Source organism: Myodes glareolus, chromosome 18 (genome assembly GCF_982192425.1).
Source record: "Myodes glareolus chromosome 18, mMyoGla1.1, whole genome shotgun sequence".
Classification (NCBI taxonomy): Eukaryota; Metazoa; Chordata; class Mammalia; order Rodentia; family Cricetidae; genus Myodes; species Myodes glareolus.
The window spans coordinates 44,428,283-44,444,642 of record NC_142043.1 but is presented as its reverse complement, the minus strand read 5'-3'; the positions used below and the strand labels follow the sequence as shown (position 1 = coordinate 44,444,642).

Sequence of the window (16,360 nt, the reverse complement as noted above, 5' to 3'; positions counted from 1 at the left end):
AAGCTGACATGGGTGCTGTTTCTTGGGCTCTGCTGACAACATTTTATATGGGACAGAGTCCTACCGTCTCCTATCAATGGCGTTCTCTCTACCAGGGAAAGGCCTGTGTTTAAAAATCAGTATGGCACATGCGAGTTTTGGGCTTTGTTGCAAACAAAGAACTATATATTATTGTAATGTGTTTCTCCTACCAATACCAAACTCAGTTAAAAGGACAGCACCTTAGAAGAAACCAATGGAGAAAATTATGAAGCAGAAGGACTTTAAATCCTGAGGATATAAACCACCAATATATCAAGCTTTTCCATAACCATGTACTTAGGTTGGTATTTAAAAAATAACCATTTTATACTGTTTTTGACTATGTTTTTGACACCATTATCTTTCTCAGTTCCTTGTAAACTTACAAGATGAAGGAATGTTTAATTTTGCCAAGAAATATATTCTTCTAGCCTGGCTCAGAGGCCCATGTGTATAAAATCCTGGAAGTCCAGTGTCTGAGACAGGAGAATCTCAGAAACTTCAACAAACAGTCTGGGTTCTAGCTATAGACTGGAAACCAGGTAACCTCTACTCTTCCATCCTACTTACACTGTCTGCTTGTTCTCTATTAGCCTGAAAGCTTACTGAATTTGAGGAAATGTCGAGGACACTGGGCAGGGTAAAACCAAAGACGAACGAGGAAGCTTAAGCACATTTGAATGGATAAGTGGAACACCTGTGCGCCTCCAGAATGCAGAGATTAGGGAGCAGATGTCTGACCCATTGAGTCCAGAACCAATGATGCCTTCACACTGTCAGACCCTCAACCAAACACAGGGAGATGGTATGGAGGATCAATCTCAGGTCTGTTTATCACCTTGTAAGCTAGGGCATCTCAGATCCCATGGCCTCCAACCACCTTCCATTTTGCCACTGTGACTATGCAGTTAGGATATAAGTGGGGAAGAGGCAGATGAACAATCACCTTAGGCAATGGCTACTTTGGATCTTTCTGTCCTTCCCCAGACAACCCCCCCCGCCCCCGCCCAAAGAAAAACCCATAAAGAGACACCATTCCCTTGGGACAGATGCTGAGGACTTGGAATACAAGAGATGAACTTTCACATTCCAGGACCCCCAAACTGGACTCTCAAGCTGTAGAGACTGTTTGGAGTCACCACTTTTGGGTGCCTTCTGCCACGACCCTAGCTATGACTGGCTGGCACATTCCAGGGTATTTTTGTGAGGATTAGAAATACTAGGTAGGAGGAATAGAAATACGAAAGATTCACAGAGACACAGGATAGCAACAGGAGGGCAATGCAGTGAATACTGAATGCTGAATTCTGAGTTTGCCTACATTCATCCTTCCATACACGTTTATACCCCAATACATTGGGTGAGAAGGCAAAAGAAAGCTTTAACATGATTCAAAGGGTAAACAGAAGAGTTATTTACTCCATTGCTCGAGACGCAAAGTCATTATTTCTTGAGTAAAGTATTTTGTTGTTTAGGCAGTTGTTAGGCACCTTAAACCAATATCCTGAAGGCACCACTATCTTGATCAAATCTTCTATTTCAAAAGGAGCAGCAGAAATATGCCTGTTTTCTCAGACTTTTGGGGAAGATGGAGTGGATCTACTTCTACGGGACATCTTAATGTTCCAAACACCAAGTAACCACCCTCTAGGTCAGTGTGTGTGGCCATACTTGTTAACAAATTTGAATAAGCTCAAGCTCTCTGATCTTAAGGTGGAATATGCTCATATTTTGGGTCCTCCACAACACAACAACTCTTAGTGGACAGAACCCTTCTTGCACTTCAGACCGAATGCTTACTGGTGCCATATCTCCTGATACTGCAGCTCCAGGGAGGACTATTCACACTGGACAATTGGAATGTACTTGGTATCTACACTGGCAAAATTATTCACCTTAATTAATTTTAATTCTTTTTCTAAAAATAACAGATACATATAGAAAACCCATTTTAGAATATGGAACTACACACACATTTGTATTTTCACCACGTGCATATATGATGCCCTACAGGCCCAGAAAAATGCATCTGTTCTCCAGGACACAGTTCTTAGCCACGTGATGTGGGAGCAATCACCCAAACTTAACTCCCAAAGAGAAACAATACTACTGAGTCCCCAAATATGTCATTTTACTGCAGAAGATAAAGATACCCATTATTCTTCTGTCTCCTATCTGTTGAAGGTGATGAAAGCCCCACTAGATGGTTGTGGGAGGATTTAATGGCTTTCCCTGCCTCTCTTAATGGACTCTGCACATGGATTCTTATTGTCAGGGTTAACACAATTCTCTCAATGTGAGTAAAGATAACATGTTTTAGTTGAAACCAGAGTCCAGTAAGATTATACTAGAGAATGTTCCATAATTTGAGATTTTTTTTGTTGTTGTTCAGAAGTTTATTGAGACAGGACCTCACTACTTATCCAGGGCAGAGCTGGAACTCACTTTGTGGACCAAGTAAGTCTCAAAGTCAGAGAGCTCATCCATCAACTGTCTACCAAGCCCAGTAAGGACAGGTATGCAAAAGATCCATTTGTGACTCTTTAATTGATGTATCTATAAGCTAAAGAATATGGGGTAAAATAAGACGTAAAAAGTAATAATCAATGATTTGATTAATGATAATAATTTTTGAAATTCTATAATAATAATTTGTATTTGCAACTCATTTCATATACTTTCAATATCTGGGCTACTTGTTTTGCTCTGATGTGTGATTGTGCATACAACACAGAACAAGTACAGAAATAAGAGAAAAATTGGTCTGACAAATATGGATCTCCCAGAGATAGAACTCTGGTCATTCGGCTTACCAACAACTAAATTTTACCCACTGAGACTATTCTCTGGCATTCACTTATATTCTGGGAATATGTTATGAACAAGCATTCAGTCCTTACAATAAACTAACACAATCAAAATAAACAAGATTATAGCATAACATTTTCATTTGTAAATAAGATTTGAAAGATTTATGGCATAAGGGGCCTTTTTAGGATCCACTGCTGGTGGGGGACCGCAGCAAAAATAGAATACACCATGCAGAAAGACTTTTTAGAGTATGAAGTTTTATTTAGCAGGAGGGTATGGAGATGATAGGAGGGAGGGAAAGAGAGAAACAGAGACAGACAGAGAGAAGAAAGGGAGTCAGAGACTGTGAAGAGAAGAGAGATAAAAGGAGGGTGAGACCAAGAGCTGCCTCTTCAGAGGAAAGGCAGACAGAGGGAAATGTGGTCTCTTCAAAGCAACAGAGTACTGACAGGGCAGGCAACAAATCATAACAGGATTTATTACTCAAATTTTCCTCTTTTCCTCTATTCTTAAACAATAATACATTTACAATTTGAAAAGAAGATAATATTTTACTGATGTAATATTCAACTCATCTTGTTTGAGCATCAGTGAGATGGCTCAGTGTGAAATGTCTGTGGTGTGCACACTGGAGCCTCTCCATGGTCACCGTATGAAGATGACCAAAAGAAGATTCCAAAAAGTTGTCTTCTAGTCTCTAGACATCTGCCATGGCCTAAAAGCTCAGAATCCCATTATAGACACATACAAAAATTTTCTTTAAATAAATCCCATTGCTATTATATTATTGGCTTCACAGTCTCCTTATAAGTCAGTAATTAATGATGAAGTGACAAATGGAAAAGTCAGGAGACAGGAAAAGAAAATAGAACAATTAAGTAATATATATATATATCAATCTATGTCACAAGATATACATTTGATTGCTGATTATCCTATTTCATTATGTAGCAACTAAAGCAAATCTTGCACTGAATATGCATATGAGGTATTTACTGTTTCTTAGATTCTCTAATTTTAAGTATTTTCACATTACTGTCATTAAAACATGTGATATCACAACAATAGTAAAGACATAAATTCACATGCGGAAGTGTTTCAATTAGATTAGATGATGTGTAATGGAGGAGCAGTGTGAAATCTAAAAGGGTTCCATTGTTATTTAAATTTGTAGGAATTTCCTTCATATGAGTTTGCAGGTACAAACAAAGTAAAGGACACTATAATCTACTAACAAATTGCTGATACTGGAAGCATTTCTTCGGCAAAATCAACACTCTTGTGTAATTTAATAATGTATCCTTTCTGAAGAAGTTGCCCAATTCTTTATAGTTAGAATCTTTTCAGTATTTGCTTTACACTTCCTCACAGAGAATTTTAATATGAAATGGCTATGACCAATTTTGCACTAAAAACTTATTCTTGTAGGAAAAACTACCATGAAATAAAAAATCCCACACTGACTATATTAGTAAAGTGTCTGTATAGTACATTTTCTCATGAATTTGAAGATTTCTGATACATGCAAACTTTTCAACTTAGTCACATTCATAGGGTTTCTTTCCTGTATCTGTTCCTTTATATTTTTGAAGATTACTATGTGCTACGGACCGGCTCAGGGGAGCCACTCAGACCGTGAGGGAATCAGGGCGAAGGACGGAAGATTTCAGGATACGGCGGAGGAATTTGACAGACAGACCACTCTCAATGTATTTTGAAAATGCTGCTGTGTTTTACTTATTCAGTGTGAGGTTTTTATATTATTACAAACAAAGAACTTGGCAAAGGCATACATCATCAGATCGTAAAAAAAAAGCATAGACTAGTTTACAAAAAGAATCTTTGAAAATGCTTTGACTTGGGCACAAGGACTTTCGCCCAGTCTGTACCAGGCGGCTGGCAGGGCTAAGTGACCTTGTGCTCAGAATATCTTGGGGTGTGAGAGGAGAAGGCCACTATCTTCCTGGGAAAACTTTCTGCTAGGAAATTTTAGACATGATCTCAAACTTGTCTGAATCTGGTTTCATACCATAAATCTCAACTTTCTTCCCTCCCTGACTCTCAGGGTCAGATGTTGTAATTAGCCTAGGTTTGTTCTGGCCATAATGAAGGCTGCATAGGCCTCCTGCACGCAATTCTCAGGCAAACATCTAGTGTTGCTGCAGCTGTTTTCCTGCAGAAGGCTTCTAAGGTTTCTCCTGATAAGAGCAACTCCTTCTGCTCCACATCATTAAGGAATTATTTTAACGATGACTTCCCTATTTCCAGAACTGGCTATTTCTTTAAAGGCTTTAATGAATAGGGGTGCAAAACTCAAAAATGTCCTCAGCAGTCTTGTTTGTATTCACAACTGCCTGGAATAGTCTGATCTGTCAGCAATATGCAAGGATCACAAAGAACACACAGACAAGGGGAAAAGACAGACATATAGCACCAAGTACAGTCAGGTCGAGTCAGTACAAATGGCAACTCAGGTAGCATTACACCACAACTGGTTGCCAAGGGACAGCCCAGGACTCAACTCCGAGAAGCGCGGATCCTGATCCTTCCGGCAATATTTGCCCATCCAGTCAGCATTTCTGCTACACTGGCGAGACAGCCGTGGATGTAGCAACTATGAATTGCAAGGGTGTTACCACACTGATTTCATTCATAGGGTTTCTCTCTGCTACGTGTTTTTTTATGCCTTAGAAGACTACTGTGATGTGTAAAGGCTTTATCACATTGATTGCACTGATAATTTTCTCCCCCCATATGTGTTCTTTTATGTATCTGGAGAAGATTCTGATATAAAGACTTTACCACACTGATTACCTTCATAAGGGTTCCTCTACAGTATGTGTTCTTTCATGATTTCGACCATTCTGATGATATGCAAAAGCTCTATCACATTGATTACATTTTAAGGTTTCTCTCGAGTATGTTTTCTTTGATGTGTCTGAAGATTACAGGAATATGTAAAGTCTTTACCACACTGATTACATTTGTAAGGTTTCTCTCCAGTATGTGTTCTTTTATGCCTTTGAAGAAGAGTGGAAGATATAAAAGCTTTTCCACACTGATTGCATTTATAGGGTTTCTCTCCAGTATGTGTTCTTTTATGCACTTGAAGATTACTAGAAGACATAAAAGCTTTAGCACACTGATGACATTTGTAGGGTTTCTCTCCAGTGTGTGTTCTTGCATGAATTTTAACATAACTAGGATATGCAAAAGCTTTATCACACTGCTGGCATTTGTAAGGTTTCTCTGCAGTATGTTTTCTTTGATGTGTCTGAAGATTACAGGAATATATAAAGTCTTTACCACACTGATTACATTTGTAAGGTTTCTCTCCAGTATGTGTTCTTTTATGCCTCTGAAGAAGAGTGGAAGATATAAAAGCTTTACCACACTGATTGCATTTATATGATTTCTCTCCAGTATGTGTTCTTTTATGCATTTGAAGATTACTGGAAGACATAAAAGCTTTAGCACACTGATGACATTTGTAGGGTTTCTCTCCAGTGTGTGTTCTTGCATGAATTTTAACATCACTAGGATATGCAAAAGCTTTATCACACTGCTGGCATTTGTAAGGTTTTTCTCCTGTATGTGTTCTTTTATGCATTTGAAGATGACTGGGACATGTAAAAGCTTTACCACACTGATTACATTTGTAGGGTTTCTCTCCAGTATGTGTTCTTTTATGCCTTTGAAGAAGAGTGGAAGATATAAAAGCTTTTCCACACTGATTGCATTTATAGGGTTTCTCTCCAGTATGTGTTCTTTTATGCATTTGAAGATGACTGGAAGACATAAAAGCTTTAGCACACTGATGACATTTGTAGGGTTTCTCTCCAGTGTGTGTTCTTGCATGAATTTTAACATAACTAGGATATGCAAAAGCTTTATCACACTGCTTGCATTTGTAAGGTTTCTCTCCTGTATGTGTTCTTTTATGCACTTGAAGACCACTGGGAGATGTAAAAGCTTTAGCACACTGAGTACATTTGTAGGGCTTCTCTCCAGTATGCGTTCTTTTATATAGTCGCAGTCGACTGTGATATGCAATGGATTCATCATCTTGAATAGCTTCACAGGGCTTCTTTTCCATGTGAATTCTCTCATGCCATTCAAGAGGACTGCAATGTGTAAAGGAATAAATGCATTAACTATATTCAGAAGGTTAATTGGCACAAGTAAAAGTTTTACCACATTCATTACACTGGTAAATCTTTACATTGGTATAAATTAATTTTACAGTTTCGGTTTAATTTTATTATGCATACAATGTTCCTCCTGCCTGTATACTTCTGTGCCAGAAGAGTGGACCAGGCCTTTTTACAGTTTGCTATGAGCCACCATGTGGTTGCTGGGAATTGAACTCAGGACCTCAGGGAGAACATTCAGTGCTCTTAGCCTCTTAGCTTTAAAATTTAAAAAAAAAAATTCAGAAGTTAAGGTTTAATCAATTTGTTTGAACTCATGTTCTAACTTTTATTAAGGGTTATTTTTCACATATGTGAAGCGCACTGGAAAGATTCAGAGCATTAACACACTTATTATATTCATATATTTTTCAAGAGTGTGAGTCCTACTACCCTCATGACAAACAGAAGTGTTTACAAATCCCTAGTACTCGTAAGGCTTTTCTAAAGTGTCAGTTTGTTGATGCATTCCCAGTGAAGCTGGAAAATCGATTACTTAAAAGCTTGAATCACAATCATCAAGTGTAGTCTAAGCAAAGACTACTACATATCTTCTAATTTTCTGAGAGAGACAGTATAAATTCTTTCCATATGCCTATGCTCATATGGTTTCTATCCAGACCGACATATGATATATTGATTAAAGGGAGAATAACAAATAAAAGGTTTTACATAGCTTGACTCTCTGTTCCTCATAGACACGTGGTAAAGGGATTACAATTTCTCTAAAAATACTGTCCCTTGACTCTATCTACCCAGCTCAGTAAACTTAGCAAACTCGTCATCAGTATATAAGTCACAATAGCTTTCCAATGGACTCCTTCTTAGTAGAAGGCTTTGGACAGATACTTATCACCTGTTCATAGCGTACACCTATTGCAATATGAATGGTATGAAACTATACAGATTGGCAGTTCTACCGCATAGTTCTTACTCAACTGTGATTCAAATGGTGATAAGGCACTGCCTCCTTGTTTTCTTTCCTAATGGCTTGCAAACACAAACTTCCTACCTGACATTGAAGTGCATGGCTTTTGGAAAATTTAATAATCATCAATACAATTTAAGTTGTATTTTTTATATTGTTGCTTCCCTTTAAAACTTCCAAGTCACATTAAAATTTTTTCAAATGCATATTTATATAATATTGCATATGTAAATTACCTTCCACGTCTTCTCGAACTGTGAGAATACTCTTCAATATCATGCCCTTCCCAAATGTAGCCTAAAAATAATAGCAGAAAGTATATATTATTGGAAATTGTGCAAAATTTAAGTTATTATTTTTAATGAACCTTAGCACCATATATTATTTATTCACCACCCTCTTCCTCTTTATCAATCAAAATTACAGATGACCACCAATAATCAGGAAACACTAGTTCCCTCATTTTATAACATGAAGTAATTTTGACCATCTTACCAATATCAGCGAGGTTCCTGAAGGTCTCCAGCATCACATCCTTGTAGAGTTTCTTCTGGGAAGGGTCTAGCAAAGCCCACTCCTCCGGGGTGAATTTCACATGCACATCATCATAGGTCACTGCATTCTAAAATTTCCCATAATGTGAAAACAAAAGGTGTGATACCGACAATATTGCAAATGTATTTCTTTGACAGTACAATCACCTAATTCTGATGCTTCTCAGACTTATTTTATGACTGGGACATCATAATGCTATCACCGCATCACTACAGAAGGAAATTGAATAGGAGGTTCACCCCTGTTATTTCTACAAATTTCGAGTGAAATATGCCTTGCAAGAGAAAGGCAGAACTAGGCAAATATTAGAGAAACTGTATGTCCTATTACTAATAAAAACTAACAACAAAAAATAATATGCATGCTGGGCACATTGACTCATGCATTTAATTCCAGCACTTAGAAGGCAGAGGCAGGTATATCGATCTTTTATTTGTTAGAATGATTTTTCTCAGGGGAGACAAGATCTAAATGTATATTTTTGGCAAATACAGATGCCTGTAACGATACTGAAAGGCAATCACAGACCAAGAATCCATGACTTTAAATTTTGTATCTTTTTTGTATGCAGAAATGATAAAACCACAAAGATTCAACCTAATTTTCAATCTATGTTGTAATATACCCTGCCACACTTGAAACTGAGTTACAGCAGATTCAGTGTGAAGTTGCTTACTTGAGATCAGAATCACTTTGTCTCTTCCTAGCATAGAGTGAAGGCTTAGCTGGATGGAGTCCTTCCTAGTCATCCAATGCTGAGCAAGAGCCTCCTCTTCAGTGGTGCTTAACACCTTGAAATTTCCCACCTAAGTTCACCATGACTGCCCTCTGCAACTGTCTAGTGCTAAATTCCTCTGCAAAACACTGCAATAGTAGTACAGCCTCAATTAATGTTTCCTCGGATGTGTCGTGATATTTTTTGTTTTAACAAATAAAACTTGCCTGGTATTCAGAATGCAGATCTAAGATACATGTGGTCAGGCACTGGCAGCAGATACTTTAATCTCAGAACGCAGAAGAGAGATGGATCTCTGTAAGTTCAATGCCACCCTGATCCTGCCATAAAGAAAAAGAGAGCTGGGGCTGGAGAGATGGCTCAGAGGTTAAGAGCATTGATTGCTCTTCCAAAGGTTCTGAGTTTAATTCCCAGCAACCACATGGTGGCTCACAACCATCTGTAATGAGGTCTGGTGCCCTCTTCTGGCCTGCAGGTATACACACAGACAGAATATTGCATACATAATAAATAAATAAATATTAAAAAAAATAGAAAAAGAGAGCTCACAAAAGGGAGATTCTAGTCCCTGGGATTACATGCCTTTAATCCAAGCACTAGGGAAGTGAAGAGAGCGGTGATATGACTGCATAAAGACAGGAATATAAGGAGGGAGGAGACAAGAGCTGGATGCAGTCTGAGGCAGTAAGTCTGAGGAGGCAGTCTGAGGACAGGATCACCCCTCCGATCTGACACTGGTAGAGATAAAAATCTCTCTAGTGGCTGGCTCTTCTGCTTCTCTGGTCCTTTAGTTTTACAACCAGATAGCTGTTGTTGAATTTTTATCATTAATATCAATTAGAATTCATGCTACAATGATGACTGTAGGCCCTGGTATGTTGGCAATTCAAGTTAAGAAGGACACAAAGACAATAACATAAGAGATGGTTTAAAAAAATAAATGTGCTCACCACATTAATAACTTGAAGAGCAAAAATGCAAACATTGATGATAGTAACAACTGGCACACATAAACGTGAAAAGAACTGAAGAGAGGCACACCTCTTCTCAAGAACAGAATATTGGCTAGGCCCTGGGGACATGTGTCTTTAAGCCCAGGGTGTGGAAGATAGGGGAAGGATGGTCTTTGTGAGTTCATGGCCAGTTTGGCCCAATGAGCTAGTTTCAGGAGAGAGACTACAAGCAAAAAAGAGAAAAACCTGTCTTGGAAAAAAAAAATAAAAAAAAAAACCCCAACCAACCAACCAAACAAACAAACAAAAACGCAGAAAAGTAATATTCTTTCCCACTGAATGTCTCTGAAAGAACAAAAATTCAAGGATCTCGTCAAAGGGTCATGTGACTTCTTTGGCAGACAAAGTCTGAGAATAGCATGAACAAGTTCAACTTATGGCAAAGCCATGGAGAATTTAACTCTATTTTGGCAAGGTGGATGGACAGTTTGTTGCATAATTCTGGACATTATCCCAGGATCCTATGTGCTACGTGCTCTTCCGGCTTCCCTTATACAAATTATTGTTGGCTGCCTAAAGTTTTATTTTCTTAGAGTATGGATGAAATGGATTTTACATAGGGAAAGCTTTCCTCTGATGACTCTCCTGAGTGAGAACTAAGAGGATGTTGTTAAAAATGTACAGTGGTCCTGACTCAGCTCCTAAAGGCTTTGATGTTTCGAGTCTGACCATGAATTCAGGATTCTCGAGAATAGCAAGGTATCTTTACATGGCCTTTTGTGACTAACTGGAAAAGTGACACTGAAGTTCATGTTATTACAAATCTGAATAACTGCTTTGCAGAGAATGATTTTAGTCAAAAGACTCTAGGAAAAATACAAATAAATTTATGATATCAGGTGTTAATGGAAAGAGGCGAAGAGTTAAAAAAGAATCAGAACCATAGAAAGCCATAGCATCCCCATTTCAAATAGCTGTGCCAATACTGTAGGAAGCTGAGAGGAAGGGGACATGAGAACAAGGGATAGCAATGCCAACTGTGAAGAATAAGCTTGGAAGTTATGCTGCTTACAGGATGATGGAATAACCTGGTATATTTCCCACAGGAGACAGAATAACACAGATGTAGAATGAACTGATTTCACTAGAGGTGAACATTGACCAATACTTGCAAAATTCTCTCTCGCTTTTCATGATGCTGGAACCACCAATGCTGCCAACTGGGCACAATGCTCTAACTGAAAGTGAGCCTAGTTAGAAAACTCTGTGGTGGTTTGCTGGACTCTTTATGATTTAATAGTGAAACTATGAATCAAGTAGGTAATGTTTACCATTGGGAATGTTGGCAGACAGAAGGAGAATAGGTTAAGGGAACAAGCTGGAAATTGTGGTAACCATTACCAGTAATTTGAGAAAACAAACTTTATTGTTAAACTCTTTAGGTAATGTGTTGATATTGTATACATTGGTTCAGGCTATCTGGGGCCACTTGTTTGAAACAGGTGTCAGAGTTTCATCATGGCAGAAACTTCACACACTCATCCCAGTCCATCAGTTCTGTGAGGGATTAGGAGTTGGTCTCCAAACAGGTGGTGCACCAACATGCCTGATAGGAAGGTAATTTGCTGGACATTCTCATTGTGTAAAAACTGCTTCCACCTGAGTAACCTGCAGATCCTCTGAGAGTGAGTCCAGGTGAGGAAGAAAAAAATGGAAGGAATAAAAAAGTGAAGATCCATCATTTTCCAGAGAAACAACAATATAGTTAGAGTACAATAAAACCATACAATATAAAAGCAACAAATCATAAAAGAAGACACAAAGAGAGACCTGCTAATTTTCCATGGTCCCTTAAACAAGAACTACAAGATTCTAACAAAATAAAAATCAAAGAAATCACCCTGGTCCCTGCAGTTCTGTCCTTTTCTCATAATACAACATGGGTTGGAGAAGGAGAACTTTTCCCACCAAAACTAAATAGATTTTCTGGATATCTTTAGGTGTTCCCTAATGGCAGAAAATACTTCTCACTGCTAAAAGTGTCTCCTTCCTTTATGATAAGGAAAAGGACGTCTGTTAGGATTACTTAGAAACTATTTGTTTCCTATAAGCGATGATCAGATGTTTGCATCAGAGTGAGAAAAAGAAAACCAATTCAAAACACAGGCAAGATGACAGAATTTTAAATAGGCATTGTATGGTTTGTATTATATAACCAAAACAACTTGTTCTCCATGGTAGACACACCAGAAAAGATGGTGTCAGATCTCCCAGATCTGGAGAAACAGGAAGATGTAAGCCTCCAGATTTGGTGCTGGTTTCCATAGTCAGGTCAACCCCAAGATAAGTTGCTAAGTGGCATGTGAAGCCGACATAGTACTTTTTATCCAATAAACTAAAAGACTTTCACTCATTAACAAAAACAGAAACCTAAATAAAGAAAATAATAAGTAAATGCTCCCTGGGAACCTGGTGCATCAGTATTAAAAGATTTTTGGTATGTGACCAGGTAGGCTGCTTGCAGACTTTCCTCATTATCTGTAACCCAAGACGCAAAACTCAGGGTTGTCATAGGACCGCAACAGATCAACACCTACAGCTTCCTCTTCCCTGTCTATGTCTCCATGGACTCCACAGTACCTTCCCACCTGCCCTTCCCTTCTTGCCTCATTTCTGTCTCCCCACCACAACTGATTCAGACACCCCCAGCTCCTGGCTCAACTACTTGGCACACCTGCCAGAAAACCAGGCAGGCTATCTGCAGATGGACCACATTATCTGTTACCTCAGACCCAATTTTCACAGTTGCCACTAACACTGGTCTAGAGCACCAGAGACAGCTTCCCCTCCCCCTCCCCACTCTCCAGGCCTCCTGTAAATACCTAGGATAATCTCCCACTGGCTTCCCCTTCCTCTAGCTTCCAACACCAGCAAGGATTCTCTTCTGAACAGCCAAGGCCAGAAAAAGGCACTACTCACTGACAACACACTCTGAACTTCCTGAGAACAAACAGAAACAACAACTCCTATCCAACCAGGACTAACCTAGAAATCAGCACCTAGACTTAATCATCTCAAACCCTTATTCCTAGACACCAGCCTAGGAGCATAATCCATAACAGCAAGGGAAGGATGTCACCTGCAGAGCCCAGCTGTCCTATCTTGGCTGCTCCTTAAATCCTGACAGGGCTGAAGTATAAGAAAAAGGCACTAAGACCAACTATATCAAGATGACAGAGTTCCTTTAAAGGAAATAAATAAATCCCTCAAATTCAAGAAGACAGAATTGTAGGAAATCAATAAATCATTCAAAGAAATACAGAAAAACACTAAAAATTGGAGGAAACTAATAAACCACCAAAATAAAGACAAGAAAAAAAATAAAGACTTAATGTCTCTTTAAGATTTGGCAATTGCTTATACCATCAGTACTATTGAAAGACCCCCGGTGTGGGGAGACTCTCACTCAAGCCTCAAAATGATGTGACCCCCCCTAGTAACTCACGAGAGACCGTCCTTGCTGCAATCACATGAGGTTTAATGACAAGACTACAAGAAGGAAACCAGTGCACTGGGGCCGAGACTCATAACCCACACAGGGGAAAAGTTCGACCCCGAGTAGCTGGGAGAAGGGGTTTGTAAGGGAAGAAACCACAGCCCAGTAATCCCAAAGGGGTAGGGATGTCCAGTGACAACCACAAGGGGGCAACTCCCTGTTCCTCAAGGTTATTCAAGATTATAATCAGCTAGTTCCTGAAACACAGTATCCCCAAAATACCAATGATAATCACAAGGTGGGGAAACTCCCTGTTTCTCAAGATTATTCAAGATTACAATCTAACTTTATCTTCAGCTAGTTCCTGAAACACTGAACCGGCTAATCCTAGATTTCTGATTCTTCCCTCCCTGCTTAGATTTTTGGCTCTATTTTTTCCTGCTAGGGGGATTGGGATTTATCCACGTCTTTCACTATCACCACCAATTCTATTCTTCAGCATAGGTTTAGCAGTGGAACACTACTCTACACAGAAGCTATCATTTAAAAGCTCCACAAAATAAATTCCAGTTGGGTCCTAAACTAAATGTTACAATTTACAAGTGCAGAACATCTGGAAGATACTAGAGACACCACACTTCTCAGAGTTTGGCAAATCTACCCTCCATAGTGACAATGCAAGCACTCACAGACACAAAGATTTTACAGAAACATCAGCAAGAAGGGCATTTCCAAATATGATCCCCCTCCAAATTCTCTTCACAGATGCAGCCTGAAGAGTTACATTTTTCGGAGGCTGTTGTCTCAGCCCAGGAAATGATAAGGATCATGGGCGAATCATGCAGGGACAGCAGAAACACGCCAAACTCAGCAAGTGCCCACTACCTCCCACCCAGAAAAAGGCAGACCCATCACGTGGGTGGTTCTAATGACTCAGCAGGCTCCACACAGTTTGGTGATAGTGGCCCCTTGCTTACCATGGCCTGCCAGGATTCTTTGTTTGATGACAGATGCGCATAGCTCACCATGGCCTGGCTGCACAGCTCAACCACGCTCTACCTAAAGGGAGTCCAAGAGGCTACAGACCAGGGCAACTTCCAATTTCCTCAAGAGAGGAAACCAGCCTGGAAACCGGAAGAACACGCCCGTCTGACTGGCGGGTTGACTGAAGCCTTCAATTGGTTCGTGATGGCTGAGTGACAGGACGTAGTGAGCTGAGTGGATACAACACCATGATAGCCAGTTATAGCTTCCCTTCTAAGCACAGAAATATACCTTATTTGCTGGAAATTTTTACCAAATTCAACAGCAAATCTCTTGTTAATGTGAACCAATAGGTTCTCTTTTATAATATGCCGAAGGAGGCTAATCAGACAATTTTACACAAAAGAAATACAGGTTAACTCAATATCACTTAAAAACCATTTCAAGTGTCATTGGGGCTGATAGTTTCAGCCTCTTGACAGGAAAAATTTGGGTTCTCAGGACCTGAAGCTGCCCCTTCATGAAGGCCATGGATTCAGACCATTACCAGCTCTCCCAGGCATAGTCCTGATTTCAGAGAATGATATGTTTATTTGTCTACACATCAGGGCCTAGGAGAAATGCCTCCAAGGCATAGGCAGGCTGCCAAACATGGAGAGATCTAATTTCTCAAGAATTATCTGGAAATTCTGCACTCTTTATTTGCTATTTACTTGTAAAACACATTTGGAGATCATTTGTAGAGGTTGTATATGCCTTTTCACATACTTGGTAGCACTGCACTGTGAAACTTGATATAGAAGAGCAGACTTGATGATATAAAGGATTTACCAATGGCTAGAAGATAGGAAGAGACACAAGGTAGAACTTAGCTGAGGAAGGACTGCTTCTAAATGACCCCATAAATGACCCTTGGCAAAGGTAAGCAGTATGCCAAGAAGTCCTGATTGATAGTAGGAGGCTTGGATGTAAATGTTTATTCACTGTTTCTGTGTGTTGTCATTTGTCACATTTCTGTGTCAAAAACAACGAACAGGATGTTTATCGGTGCAGACATTAGAGAAACACTATGTGGAAAGATCTTTTTATAGTAAGTTAGATCATCAGAGTTTTATAAGGAATTCCTGAGTTTGTTGTACTTGATGTACACATCAGTTTCCTCATGTTTTGTTTATGTATTTGCTGTTTCTCTGTATTGCTGACATACACCCATAAAAATACAAAAGCATAGTTATAGTTACAATGTTATTAATTATATGAAAAGTGCCTTGTGGTTTTTTTTTTTTGTTTTTGTTTTTTCAAGACAGGGTTTCTCTGTCGCTTTGGGGCCTGTCCTGGAACTAGCTCTGGTAGACCAGGCTGGCCTCCAACTCACAGAGATCTGCCTGCCTCTGCAAAATAGTAATTTATTGCACTGTCTTATATACGGTTTCCAGTTAGTTTTCTTTATTTAATTGTTGCTGTTCAGCACTATCATAAGACAGTGAATTGGTACCATCCTGTGATCAGCTGTGCCTGCTTACAAAGGAAAACAACCCCCACATTTGCTGTACATATAAATATGAAAATGATAATGACTTGATGGCTCTAGAAACAAAAAGACTGGAAAGCATTTGCAAATCATGAAGTTCTAAGTAGGTTGTTTTAGGGAAATAAAAGATGACATTTAGTGATCGTTTATTCTAT

At 39.2% G+C, this 16,360-nt stretch overlaps 1 protein-coding gene across 1 annotated transcript; it reads right to left on the bottom strand.

Moving 5' to 3' along the window:
• Nucleotides 1-4,670: 4,670 nt before the first annotated feature.
• On the bottom strand, nucleotides 4,671-14,800 carry LOC148119142 (uncharacterized). The gene is made up of 7 exons (XM_087898120.1): nucleotides 14,668-14,800; nucleotides 8,446-8,572; nucleotides 8,187-8,247; nucleotides 6,648-6,956; nucleotide 6,562; nucleotides 6,259-6,478; nucleotides 4,671-6,090 (listed from the first exon to the last, which is right to left on the bottom strand). The coding sequence occupies exons 1-7, from the start codon at nucleotides 14,716-14,718 to the stop codon at nucleotides 5,735-5,737; spliced, it is 1,125 nt and encodes a 374-aa protein (XP_087754246.1). The 5' UTR covers nucleotides 14,719-14,800; the 3' UTR covers nucleotides 4,671-5,734.
• Between the last annotated feature and the right edge of the window lie 1,560 nt (nucleotides 14,801-16,360).